General features: G+C 41.4%; 1 protein-coding gene across 1 annotated transcript in view; it reads left to right on the top strand.

Moving 5' to 3' along the window:
• Positions 1–14,447, top strand: part of CUBN (cubilin) — a 258,176-nt gene that overhangs the window by 89,965 nt on the left and 153,764 nt on the right. The window contains exon 28 of the mRNA XM_058532490.1: positions 3,102–3,252. Within this exon, the coding sequence (XP_058388473.1) occupies positions 3,102–3,252 (151 nt within the window). The remainder of the gene's footprint in view (positions 1–3,101; positions 3,253–14,447) is intronic.

The raw sequence follows: 14,447 nt of genomic DNA, 5'->3' as shown, positions 1-14,447 counted from the left end.
CTTCAAAGCATGTGAAAATGTCATGTTTTTTTAACCTTGCTAAGCTGGGAGGCAAAAATCCTATACTGCTTATGACCTTGTGTAGAATCTAAAATATGGTTCCTCAAAATGTTGCTACCTAGTATTTCAGAAGATCCATCAAGCTTAGAGCAATTATAGTTCTAGAGAAATCTTACCTTATGTTTTGTTGGATAAAGATGAAATAAAGTTTGGTCACTGAACTACAATCCAAAGTTAAGAATGAGCCTTTTGGAGTGGAAAACAGTAGAGCATTTTCTTGTTTATTAAGCCTCTGCTTGGGAACAGGATGTTTATTTTTGTATTAATTAGTTTTGAATTGAAATTCATACACTAGATTTACTAAAAACTCTAAAGCTGAGATAAATACCCCACAGTGAAGCAGTACCTTAGGAGTAAACAGATTGCACCACGGACCTCCTCACCCAGCTCCCCCTCCTGCGCTGGGTGGTGGGACCTGAGATCTGAGGTGAAGGGCTTTTGTTGTTTTCTCTCTTTTTTTTATGTTGCTTTGTTCTTTCTCTCATCTTCAATCCCTGATTATGGCTTCTGTCAAATATCTAGACTACTAGAAACTTGATAATAAATATACATATTTGAAGCAGCAATATTCAAAAAAATAAAAAGGAATCTAGAGTATTAAGCCTGAAAAAGAAACCTCATCTTTATTCATTTGCTTAAAATGCTTAGGTTTCGTGTTTAAGGGTGAGTGACATTACGGACTTCTGAGTTCCTCTCTTTAAATTTTTTTTTTAAAGATTTTATTTGTTTATTGTTTCCCCCCAAAGCCCCACCAGATAGCTGTATGTCATAGCTGCACATCCCTCCAGCCGCCGTATGTGGAACACGGCCCCAGCATGGCCAGAGAAGCGGTGCGTCGGTGCGCTCCCGGGATCCGAACCCCGGGCCGCCTGCAGTGGAGCGCACGCACTCAACCGCTAAGCCCCGGGGCCGGCCCTGAGTTCCTCTCTTTAAATCTCGGCTGACCTTCACCCAAATCTCGTAAGCACGTGTGTCTGACGAGCAGCCAGTTTTGAGAACTCAATGAGACAGGCCAAGATTTAGAAATCTGAGATTTATTATGACTCTGCCTGGTTCCCCCTTCTACAGCGTGGCCACAAAGGATCCAGACCCTTTGCTGCCTAAAAGGAGCACACTGAAACTTAGGACTGCAAGACCCTACTATGTATCTAACCATGCAGGGTTCAAGTAACAGTGCAGACTAAGTCCCATTGAAATAAATGCAGTTGTGGGGAAATCATTGTGTTCACTCATTGAAGATGTATTGGGAATCTACTCTCGACAAAGCCTGCACCAGGCAGTGAGGGGAGTGTGAGAGCTGGTCTGGGCTGTAAGCAAACTCACAATCGGTAGGGGAGGTAAAACACACATGCCTATAACCAGAATGCAAGGGAATATGACCATTTCCACAAAGCAGCACAAATAAAAAGCTGAGAGTTTTGAAAGGAAAGCTAATTGATGACAGGCTATAGGGTTTAGGGAAGGCTCCATGGAGGTACTTTGTAGAATTTGTATATAAAGTTTTCCGTGCTCAAATTGGTATGTTTCCAACAGTATTTTATATCATAACATTTCAGTAAATAAAAATAATTTAGTCCATTTGGAATTTATTGGATTCAGATTATATGTTCACCTACAGACACTTGCAAACACATATACTCACACATACTCTTACACATGTGAGCTCCCCAGGAGAATGATCAAGGAAGTCCATGAGTCTATGATCAAACATTTTCCATTTTATCCTCATGGGCAGCTCATCCCAAAGGTAACTGGAACAAAGGGTTTAATGTGGACATTAGGGGACTAAGAAAAAGTACAATGGCCTGAGTCATCAGGAAGCAAATCTTTTTGGATTATCATTATCTTTTCTGACTGAAGAGATATGGCAGAGAGGTTTATTGTTTTAGTTTGTAGATATGTATCTGATGGAATTATTAAATGAGGCAGATAAAGAGTGCACAACAGAGTGTATAAATACCTCAGTGGGAAAATGAGCAAAGACCTCAGCAGGAAAATTCCAAGAGAAGAAATATAAATGCCCAATAAACACGAAGAAAACTTCAACTTCAAAGTAACAGAAAGTAATTCAAATATTTAAAAAAAAAACCCAACTTTTCACTATCAGCACCAGCTTTAAAAATAATCGCAGTCATAATTGCCAAAGTTCCATTGCAAGAAACATCTCTGTAAACTGCTGGTAGTAGGATAAATTGCTATAAACTTTCTGGTAAGAAATTTAATAATATATATCAAGAACCATAAAAGATTATACTTTTTGGTTTGTTCCTCATAGAAATCTTCCCTGAGGGAAATTTACAATATCAAACAAATATTTATATTGGCAAGAAAGTTGGACATATCCTAAAGGAACAACAACAGAATTGTAAGGTCAATGTTAGTAGCATTTTATGCCACCATTAAAAATGTTTACATAAACTGTTTAGTGACATGCTTAGTGAAAAACAAGGAACACAATTAAATGTGTAGCCCAAATTTATACACACACATATACACCTGCACACATATATAAATAAATGAAGAAAATGTTGGCAAGAGAAACTTCTGGTACTTACAGAATATTATTAGTAGTTATCTTCAGTGGGTTTAATTTTTGTATTTTCCTTCTTCATAGCTTTCTAAAATATCTAATTTTTTATAGTTGGTAAGTATTTATTTAAAAATTTATATCTTGCAATTATAATGCTGCTATTCATCAAGCATCTCTTATGTTAATATGTGAACATATCTCATTCTCCCACCATTTCCTTATTCTGTGCCTGGATTATACTTTGGAGGGGACTTGCTAGGCTGACATAAAACCTAACAATTAATATTTGGATTTCCAAACTTATTGGGCTTAGAATCATCCCTAAAACTCTCTATATAATTATCTATTTTTAATTCGTATGTTAAGCCTCTTGTCCTCAACCCACCTCAGCCGATTTACTCTTAACTTTGGAACCAAGGAACAGCTGTCGCTAAGTGAGCAGACTTGGCCTTTTCCATCTGACAAGCGATGTGAGGTTTTTTTACACTGGGAAGTTTCTCTTTGATTTCAGCTCTATGATGGCACACAGCGGATAGGGCGCTACTGTGGAGCAGATATTCCGCCTCCGGGGAGCACCACAGGCTCCAAGCTTCAAGTGCTGTTCCATACCGATGGGGTTGGCCACCACGAGAAAGGATTTCAGATGCAGTGGTTCGTTCACGGTAAGCCCTGCGCCCATCTCAGTCGTTTTTGGTAGTTGCTATTTGACCAAGAATGGTTCCCTTTCCAATTCTATACTGGAAACAATACCATCAACAAATAATGGAACCTGGGTAGTAATCTGGTGCTAGGCCTTAGAAAGTTTGCTCAGACATTGGTGGCTCTTGGAGAGTTAAATCATCCTGTTAAGGTTAAGAGAGGAAGTGAAGTCAAAGTGGACAGGCTTTGGATAACTGCTTAAGAAGGTGCAGCGAGAGGCCGGCCGATGGCGCAGGCGGTTAAGTGCACAGGGCTGATCTTCCTCACAAACAAAAAAAAAAAAGAAGAAGAAGAAAGTGCACAGATAAATTGCCTCAGAGAAAGGAGGGAGCAGAATGAAGTTTCTAGGGGTGAAAACCTATACTCGGGTGTGGCAGGCAAATTGCAAGGTGTGGGGGGGAGTCTCTCAGAAGGAGTAGAATAGAATGAGATTTAAGGCTCACCTGACATTAAGCAGAGGAAGAGTGACAGGGATAGAAGGGAGAGAATGAGAGTCAGTCAGAGCGAGAAGGGGAAGGGCGAGGATTGGGCTGAGAGGGGAGCGGGAGCAGAGAACTTAAGCTAACGATGCCCTAACCTGGGGGCATGCATGTGTTGTACTTGCCAAAGAGGGTAGGGGCACGTCAGAACCCACCTACTGATCGGCGGTTGAGGAAGCAAGTAGGGATACTCGTTCCTCTGGAGATGAGAATTCATTTCTAACAAGAATTCTAAGACATCTAGACTGACCTCATGAGGGCAAGACTAAAGGGAGAGGGCCACACAGCAGTGGTTCTCAAAAAAGCAACATCAGCATCACCAGGAACTTGCTAGACATGCAAATTCTCGGGCCCCATCCAAGACCTACAGAATCACAAACTCTGTGAAGAGGCCCAATAATCCGTGCCTTAGCTAGCCTCCCTGCTGAGTAAAGTTTGAGAACCACTCTCCTAGAGTGGTCCAGACCTGAAAAAAATAATTGTTGTGAGTATTTTAGTAGCCGTTCTCAACCAAGGTTTTGGGCTCACTGGTATGTTTCAATCAATTTGAAAGAGAAGCCAAGTTGCAATATTATAGCAGGCATCACACACAGACATCTAAGCTGTGCCCCTACTGTCAAAATCAGGGGTGAGGCCAAGGCGAGTGCACGTGGATGTGTGTTGTGGTTGGCTCTTGAGGGTTAACATCATAGTGCATTTATTATATGAATCTCAGCACGATACATAACTGAACAGCCCTATTATATACTGAAGAGTGTTAGATGTTCTGTTATTATGAACTGGATACTGAGTGTACTTCTGTTAAAATGTAAGTACAGGGTTTCCAGTATTTAAAAATATTTGGTGGGTCCGGCCCCGTGGCTTAGAGGTTGAGTGCGCGTGCTCCGCTGCTGGCGGCCTGGGGTTCGGATCCCGGGTGCACACCGACGCACCGCTTCTCTGGCCATGTTGACGCCGTGTTCCACATACAGCAACTAGAAGGATGTGCAACTATGATGTACAACTATCTACTGGGGGGCTTTGGGGAAAAAAAAGGAGGAGGATTGGCAATGGATGTTAGCTCAGAGCCGGTCTTCCTCAGCAAAAAGAGGAGGATTAGCATGGATGTTAGCTCAGGGCTGATCTTCCTCACACACAAAAAAAAAATATTTGGTGGTAATCCACAGAGCTACTTATAGCTTGAAATACAGATTATGAATTCCCAAAGTAAATAAGTTATAATAATTGAGCATGTGGAGGTCCTGGACTGTCATTTTCATCAAGTAGGGAGATTTAATCTTGGAGTGTCCATTTGTTGATCTGTTAAATGAAGGGACTGCACTGATTCATCTCTGTAACACAATCGTTCTTTAGCATTCTGTGATTCAGAAATGGCATGATTCTAAGGAAGCTAGAGACGATGTGAAGAGACCTAGAAGAAACAGGAACATCTTGGGAAATGACCCAGATTTTCAAGGGCCAGGATTATTCTTCAGAGCATGTGTCTCAGACTTTCATGTGCATACGAATCACTAGAGATCTTGTTACAAATGCAGATGCGGGGGGCTGAGATAAGGCCTATGAATCTGCATTTATAAAAGCTCCCAGGTGACGACCATGATGCGACTCTTTAGACCACACTTAGGAGCAAGACGACAGCAGATGTTAAGGCGGGAGTAATAAAATGGTGGAAAGAGAGTATCCCTAGAGACTAGAGAAAGCTTCTGCAGTGCTTCAAGAACTCAGTGTACTAACGGCAGAATAATATCTTAAATCTTTCAATGTCAGTAGGTTAAGAGCTGAGGCCCCTGTAAAAGAGAACCTTACTGCTTCAGAGATCCAAAGGGGAGAAAGCTCTCACGTGACACAGAGGGTGGAAAGTAAGAAATGCTAACCAGGAGACCGAGGCTTAAGGCCTAGGGGAGTGGTCCTTAGCCCTAGATACACATTGGAATTGCCTGGGAGTTTTAAAGAGGACCCGTGCCTGGATTCCAGCCTCCAGGGATAGGATTCAATTGGTCTGCAGTGGGACCTCGACTACTGATAATTTTGAAAAGCTCTCTGAGTAATTCTGCCATGCAGCTAGGATGGAGGGTTTTAAGAGCAGTGATTTTGCTAGTTTTATCTTTCTCCTCAGTGGGCTGCTTCCTCCCCCTTCCAGGCTGTTCTAGCCATACTAGCCCAAGGCCACACTAAAGAGTATGATTTAATGGTCTTTATTGGCTACACTGGATTACTGTATCATTGGGTTTTTCCAGCCAGTACGCTAGACACGGCTGAATCCTCTGCTAAAAGCAGAGTTTTGGTTGGGAAAATTTTTTTCTACTAGTTCTATTTGGAATCCGTCTTCATTTGGGAGAGTCAAAGACACTCTCTGTCTATTCTTTTTTTCCTGTTTACTATTTCAAAACTTTCTCCCAGTTGCTGAAAACTTGCTAAGCTTGGAACCAGAGTTGTACAAAATTTTGCCAGCTGGGACCAGAATTGAACAATTTTTTTAAAACCCTGTGTTACCCACAATATATAAATTACACTTGGGAAGAGCCTTCTGGAAGGGGATTGTTAATAGTCTAGATCTGTGCAAAATTAACTGTCATATACTATAGTTATGCAATGCCTCAAGTATGCAGAGTTTATACTCTGCATCTTAACTAGGTCTTTAACTTGAGATAGCCTGAGAAGATGGGCCAACAGAAGAAACGAGGTCAGGGAAGATGTCCCTCTGCTTCTCACCCAGTGGAGCTAAAGTGAAGGCATAAATCTGGTTTCTCAGTCATCTATGTGTTCATTTCACGGATATTAAGGAACTGTTTGGGGCCAAGTACTGTGCTAGGGCTAGAGACAGGGTGTTACTCCTACCTGTAGGCCTAGTTCCCAGTCTTATAAAGCTTATAGTCGATTGGGAGAAGTAGCCATCAAGTAAATAAGCCACAAATGAATAGAAAATCATAAGTGCGATAAGCACCAGTGAGCGCGCAAAAGGGGATGTGACCTAGACAGGAGATCAGAGAGGTCCTGTATGAGGATGGGACTTTTGGACAAAAACCTGAAAACAAGGAGTGAAGTAGACGAATAGGAGAAGGAAAAGGATTCCCAATAGAAGAAGGACTTTGTGGTGGGAGGGAGTAGGGTGAGGATGAGGGACCCAAAAGTCCAGGGTGGCTGGAGTCCAGAGCCAAAGGGAGCAGAGCTGGAGGAGCTGAGAGCTGAGCAGTGGCCAGAGCGTTAGAGCCACTCACGGCGAGGGGCTTGGGCAGGGATAGCGGAAAAGAGGGCACACACCCTTTCTTGCATGTAATTTTTCGGCGAAATGAGTTTTGAGTGGGATCTGGAAGCACTGAAGCAACCTGCTGTGTCGTGGGTTCAAAACACGAAATAAAATCCCAAATACAGACAAATATGAAACAAACAAACACAAAATCCAAAATACATTTAAAAATCAGTCTCAATTTTAAAGTGTGATGAAATGGTCTTGAATGTGCCTTTGTGTGTGCTCATGCACGTGTGTATGTATTCATTCAAAAAGATCGTCTCTCCACAGCCTCCTTAGATCTCCAGCTCAGAGTCGGGATCAAGTGCCAGGGCCCGGGACCCCCAGCCTGACACGGGCCCTCAAGCTGCCCTTCCTTACCTGGAAACGGAAGCGCCCTTAAAGTCCTAGCCTCTTTTTATTAGAATCAAAACTCATTTCAAGCCCTCTTTCCCTTCCCACTCTTTTCCAAACTATGCAATAAGGACTCCAAAAAACTCTTCACTGAGAGTTCAGAATCTACAGTGGCATCATTTCCGGAGCATTGCTGCTGAGGAAGAATCCCCACACGCTTTATTCATTTTGCCAGTTAATAAATAAACCCATTTACAAAATGTGCTTCTTTGTCAACCGCACAATCTTCTATTTGCCTTGAGAAAATGGATCTACAATCGGGCTTTCTTTACAGGCCCATTTTTTGTAGATGTGAGATGAAACCACACTGCCTTGCCTTTATGCAAACCATCAAAGAGAATCCCACTCTGGAAAGAAAGAAACGGCCACAGTTACCCTGCCTGGCTAAACGGTTCACGGTATCCAGCATTGACTGCATTGTCCAGGGGCTGAATTCTGCCTCGGGGCCCTCCGTCTGCGTTGCTGAAGGGAATATGGAACTTTCCGCAAGCTGTGTGAGTGGGGGCCTCCCGGCCAGCTGTGCACACCGCCCGCCTCTTGTGGTCGGCCCTCCCAGAGGCCCTCTTTCACTAGGCAATGGAATCCAGCACACAAACGAGGTCAAGGAGCTTTGTGAGTGAAAGAGTGACATTTGCAAAGGGAGAGAACCGTCAGCTGGGAACAGCAGGGGAGGGGGCGAAGGGACATGTGATCAGGAGGTGATGTCACTCTGGATTTTCACAAAGGAAAGTGTGGCCTTTTCTTTGGGGAGATAGATGACATCAGCCTCTTGAATGGGGGCTGGTTCCATTTTATCTCTTTTTAGCTATTAATGAGATTTCTCAAGCCTTGAGGGTTTTCAGAAATCAGCTTGGGGAGAACATTTAAAAAATCTTATTAGATCCTCCTTGGCTGGCTTGGTTTGAACACGAACCAGCACCTTCTTGACCACCTGTGGACATGCAGTGCTATGTCAAAGGGCTTTTAGAAAATATATTTTTAGAGCCCCGGCAAAGAACCTCTGTGAGGTCAGCAATGTTTCTCTTAAACCTTCCATCCAGGTCTCCTTCCCTCACATGGTCTTTTCAAAGTCTGTGTTTATTGTTGGTCTTTCCGGGGAATTCCTTCTAATTTGTAATTTTTATTTCTTTTGTGACTTAGAGTATATGTGCTGGGGTTTCTGGGAGGTTTGCCCTTTGAAGACAAAAGTTTTATCTTTGTAATTCCATTATCCATTTGCTTTGTACGGGAATGCTGGGTAATCACCCAGCTGGGTGTGAGGATGAATAAACCGGGCTGTGTGAGGAGATGTGCTGGGCCTACCGTCTGAAGAACAGAGAGTCTGTAATTGTGCCTCATGGTATAGTGATGAGACAGAGCCTCTGTAGGCGGGGATTTATGGAGAACATGTTTTTTCATTCAGTCATTCATTTAACCAACCAGCCAGCATGTATTTATTCACTACCTGGTTCTGGTCTTGGTGTTTAGAATATAGAGAGTGTATTAGTCTGCTAGGAAGCCATAACAATATGCCACAGACTGGATGGCTTAAACAGCAGAAATTTATTTCTCACAGTTCTGGAGGCTAGAAGTCCAAGATCAAGGTGTCAGAAGGTTTGGTTTCTCCTGAGGCTTCTCTGGTTGGCTTGCAGACGGTGGCCTTCTCGCTGTGTCCTCAAGTGGCCTTTTCTCTGTGAGCATGCATCCTGGTGTCTCTTCCTATGTCCAGATTTCCACTTCATATAAGAACACCACTCACATTAGAGTAGGGCCCACCTTGAGGCGCCTCATTTTGACTTAATCACGTCTGTAATAACCGTGTGTCCAAATGCCGTCACATTCTGAGGTGCTGGGGATTAGGGCTTCAATCTGTGAATTTTGGGGGAGACACAGTTCAGCCCGTAACAGAGAGAAAGGAGAGAGCATCCTTGACTTCAGGGAGTTAATTACTAGAGAGTAGGGGAGACAGACAAATAAACCAAGTGTAGAAATAAGTTCATAATCTGTGATGCTGTAGGGCACGGAGGAGATCTAGGATAGCCTGAGAGAGTTTGAGAGGCTCTCCAGGCAGCTTTGATGCTTGAGCTGAATTTTAAAGAATAATCAAGAATTGATCAGTCAGACAAATATCTGGGAGTGAAAGATGTTTATAAGTAGAAGCAGGAAGGCTTGGAATAGTGCTCAAGTTTTGCAAAGGGCAAGGATTTCAGCTAGAGCACGTGTTCTCAATGTCAACCCTAAGGGGCTAGAAATTGGTTCTTGGGAGGGTAAAAAAAATCTTATGCTTATGTATAAAGCACAGATATATCTAGTACTTAGATATATAGTATATCTGTGATATTAAAATTTAGTGGGGGAGAACTTGGGAAGAAAATATCTAAAAAGGCTCCTTAGAAGGGCAGTAATGAATGAAGAGTAGAGACATACTGGGCCAAAGGGAATGATAGATGTTGAGGCAGGACAGGTTGTCAGAGACCAACTGATAAGAGCCAATGCAAGAACTGGATTTTATTTCTTCCCGTCTGTTCTGAGCCTTGCACGATGCAAAAATTCACAATCTGGAGGTATGGTGTTTGAAACGAAAGTGTTTTGTGAATTGTGGTCAGCAAAGGTTCCAGGGCCCGCTCACAAGGCGTGGATGTGAATCACACCATCTGGTCCTAATCTCAGACAGAGACCTTTCTCTCTGCTGGTGACTTTCAGAGTTGCTTTCAGAGTGTCACCTCCTGCTAGGCGGCGATAGAATGTCACAGAGAGAAGTGGTAAAACACCTGTCCCAGTCTGCCTCTGAAGTAACCTCATTTACCATCAAGAAAGCGTCCTTTATTCAGAAAGTCTGTGAGCAATCTCTTGTAAAGACAAATGGGTAAAAATATAGACGCCTGTGATTGTTTTATTATATAGTGTGATATGACATAAAGAAATCCTGTTCAGTTTGGGTAGAAATTTAAGTAAAAGAGAAGCTTTTAAGAAACATTAGTTCTGCTTAAGTTAAAAGTTATTTTCCTAAATGCTGACTAGGCTTTCTTTCACATTTATTCATGCTAAATCCTGTTCTGCTTACTCTGGCCACTTCAGTCTCTTTGATATTTGAACTTTTGTCTTAGCGATAGTCTTAGACAATTTTAAAGTATGGAGCCTGAAAATGTAGGCGGTCTTAGGGTAGAATCAAAGCACAGATTTCTGCATCGTGATACTGTGTCTGGATTTTGTTTATTTCAAATTCTCACTTGTGTCTTTTTTGCAAAGAAGTTCTTAATGAATGATGCATATTTTTAAAAATCTGTTTGTAAATCAACTCAAATTTGTAAAGCTGGGATAATAATTTACTAAGACAATCAAGCAGCTCTTTTGGCTTTCACTTCAGAACTTTTCGAGCAAGGTTCTAGTAAAATCAGAGGCAGCGTTAAACAGAGACAGACGTTTCAGAATGAGTGGAAAAGCGAAATCCTGGCATTATTTGCCGCCTTGACGACAGCAGAAAATACACATACACTCAGTTGACCTTTGTTTCATATTGGCCCTGAGTCTTGTAACCAGTGAGGGCCTTGTAGGCGTCTCCCATCCCAATTCCCATGTCGCTACTGTTTGAAAAAGTTTGACTTCTATTTTCATTGCTGTTCTTTGAAACAGTTATAAAAAGAAGAAAATGGCCCTCAAACAACCATGACCCTCCCAAGTCATATATTGCATAATTTGTAACAGTCAGGGAGATTTGAGCGAAAGGAAGGACTTTCTTGAAACTTCTGTTTGTGTTTTGGTTCCCTAGCAGCAACATCCCTGATAGATATTGCACACACTTTCCAGGGGATTCCACACTTGTTCATACAACACGAAAAAAAGAAACCACACATTTTTTTTCACAGTTTTGAATTTTGTAGCAGGCAGAAATGAATAAACCAACACAGAGCAAACAAGATGTTCAGTAGAACCTTAATTTTTGTCCCCAAGTTTTCTCTTTTTGAGCCTTTACTTAAATATTGTCATATTTGTCTCTGACATTAGGTATGCAAGGACTTGTTTTATGTATTTGCCACTGTGCACTCAGAGAGACAAATGCCAGCCTTCAGTGGCATTGACTCACAAAACAAAGGATGAATCTCTGGTGTAGGACAGTAACTACATTCTACAAGATTTAATAGATTTTTATGTTCTCTACATAAGTAATGACATTAATGTACCTTGTCCCTAACTTTTTTCTCTTTCTACTCACAGATAATAATATAGATTTTTTCTCTTTCTACTCACAGAAAATAATATAGATTTTACCACCTAAATGTCATTGCAAATTTACTTTAAGACATTAATTATGGTAAAAATAAACTACATTCCCATATAAAGAGTGAATGAAAATGTGATTAAATGCTTAGTGCATTGATTTAATTGACATTTATTATTACCATTGTTGACGTTGTCATTAAAAAAATGACACTTATTATGTGCTTGGTGCTTTGGTTAGTATTTTAAAAATATTATTTCATGTCTCCTCCCAAATTCTGTGAAATAAACATCATCATCCCCCTATTGTGGATAAGAAAACTGAGGAAAGAGACTTAGAGAAGTAATTTCTCCAAACTCAAAATCCAGCAAATGATGGAATCAGGACACAAAACTGTGTGTGGTGTGGAACTCCAAAACCTCTGTTCTAAATAGTTGCCCTCCGCCTAAAAGCAAATAATTTTCCCCCACAACTTTTCAATGCAAAAAAGATTGAACCATATTGCAGTGCAAAGAAGGTCAGAGCTTAGAGTAGGTAATTTTGTAACTAAATTCCCACTGAGGATAATAAATGTTTTTAAATCAATGTATGCAGTCTTTCCCAAGTAAAGAATGTTCCAGTTCCTTGGGCTCCCCACTAAATTACACAATTCATTCTTTCTTCAGGTTCAAGTAGCAATAATGGGGGCTAAGTGTATTACTTAGCAAACGAATAGTTCAAAATAGCTAATATTTGTCTGTCCTTCAACACAATGTCTGCTTTATTACTCATTTATAAAGTGCCCTTCTTTTGGAGTTGCTACATATGGTTGATGGAATCATGTGCTTCCAATCTGGGAGAGACCACAGAGATCATGTGATCTGTTATCATGGGTTAGTTACACCAACGAGCTTATAAGAGGAGTTATATTAAAGTGAAGAGAGAAAGGAAGCTGCCCCCAAATAGATTGGTTTGACTGGAGGTAAACCATGGGGGATGGAATGGAGCACTGGAGGATTTGGTTAACTTTGGAGCCCAGCCAGAGGGAGTTTTGCCTCCCCTAAGTTAAGGATGCTGGCTAGCTCGCGGGCTGCCTGCGGCATTTGCCCTGTGAGAGATCTGCACCCCTGGTATTATCATCACAGAAAACAACCTTGTGGCTCGGGCTTGTCAGAGTTTGGAGGGTCAGAGGATGCCAGGACCATTGGCGTGGTGCTGCCCACATTCGTCCCTTTGTCAATGTGGAGCGAGGTTGGGGGTTGGGGAAAGCTGAGAGAAGGAATTGGGGTTGGGGGTGGCGAGTGATGCGGAGCCCGGAGAGGGAGGCTGGTGAGCTTTCCCCTGCAAGAGCGCTGTGTACCAAAATAATTAAATGGAAAGAAAGCAGGATTAGAATGAATACTTTTAAATAGAAGTATGAGTGTTGACCTTGGAAATCGCATCAAGTGAACACGTTTCCTCTGTCTTTGCCTGTTTGGAGGATTTCATAAAGTAGTTATTAGTACCCTTAGGCATGACTACTTAGTCAGGGAAATTAGTCCAGTTGCCTTGGTCTCTTTTCATTTCTTGGGAAGATATTTTTATACTATTTTAATGTATTTGTTCAAAACCCCTCAATAATTTCAAAACTGTCTAAGGGAGAGAAAGATTTGTTGATTGATTGATTTCTCCTGAATTGTAAGCGTAGAATTTCTACTGGGAAACCATTTTTTAATTTGGTTGGAATGAGTAGATTAGAAGGAAACTGATATAGTTAATCAGAATGAAAAGATGATGAGATTGGCTATAGTTCTCTGGGTCAAAATGAAAGATTTTTATCCTTTCATACACAGGAAATAAAAATTCACATTATGTGAAAAGTCCTAAAATATGGCTACCTTGGATTCATTTCTCTTTAATGGTGTACTAAACTTCAATTGAATTCAATATTGAAACACTTCAATATACAGATTCAGGACATCTCAGGGAGTCAGATGGCTATGGTAATCTTAATTTTGAATATTCATATGACATATAATAATTTAAAAGGCATTTTATAACTATGGACAATATTGATTTTTTAGTTCCTTGTATCTATTTTCCAAGTCATTAACTTCATGTTATGGCCTTATTCTTCTACACTTTTTTTTTTTTTGTCTCTACATTGAAACATATCCATTGCTGTGGAAATCAGTCAGATAAAATAGTTATCACAAAGTCTAGGGCTGGGATGAAGTCCTTATGGACGATGAAACTTTCTAAACCCTTACTGAGTCCTCAGTGCTAAAAATCACGATCCTTAGTTCTTGGGTTTGCTTGTTCCCTCCTAATGTGACACTTAGCCCTACATTTGTCTCTAGTTTTATCAACAATAGACTTTGCTGAGTCTGAACGTTTGTATCCCCTCAAAATTTATCTGTGGAAACCTAACTCCTAAGGTGATGTTGTTAGGAGGTGGGGCCTTTGGGATGTGAGTAGGTCACTAGGGCACAGCCCTCAGAATGAGATTGATGTCACTGTAAAAGAGACCCCAGAGAGATCCCACACCCCCTTCTGCCGTGTGAGGATACCATGAGAAGTCTGCGACCCACAAGAGGGCTCTCATCCGACCATCCTGGCATCCTGATCCCAGACTACCAGCCTCCAGAGCTGTCAGAATAAATTTCTGTTGTTTATAAGCCACCCAGTCTGTGGAATTTTGTTATAGCGGCCCCAACAGACGTTCTCTATCTTCTAATTTTATTCTTGACCAATCGTCATCTAAATCTCAATGTGATAAATAGGAAGGAATTAATACAAGAAGGAGTAGGGAGAGCTTGCAAACCCACGCTCCTCCAGGTGCTACACTCATAGTTGCTACCATTTTGTGCCTGCCTTCAA

Source organism: Diceros bicornis, chromosome 36, assembly GCF_020826845.1.
Source record: "Diceros bicornis minor isolate mBicDic1 chromosome 36, mDicBic1.mat.cur, whole genome shotgun sequence".
NCBI classification, from domain to species: domain Eukaryota; kingdom Metazoa; phylum Chordata; class Mammalia; order Perissodactyla; family Rhinocerotidae; genus Diceros; species Diceros bicornis.
Note: the sequence above shows the minus strand (reverse complement) of the source record. Positions and strands in the feature narration are given on the sequence as shown.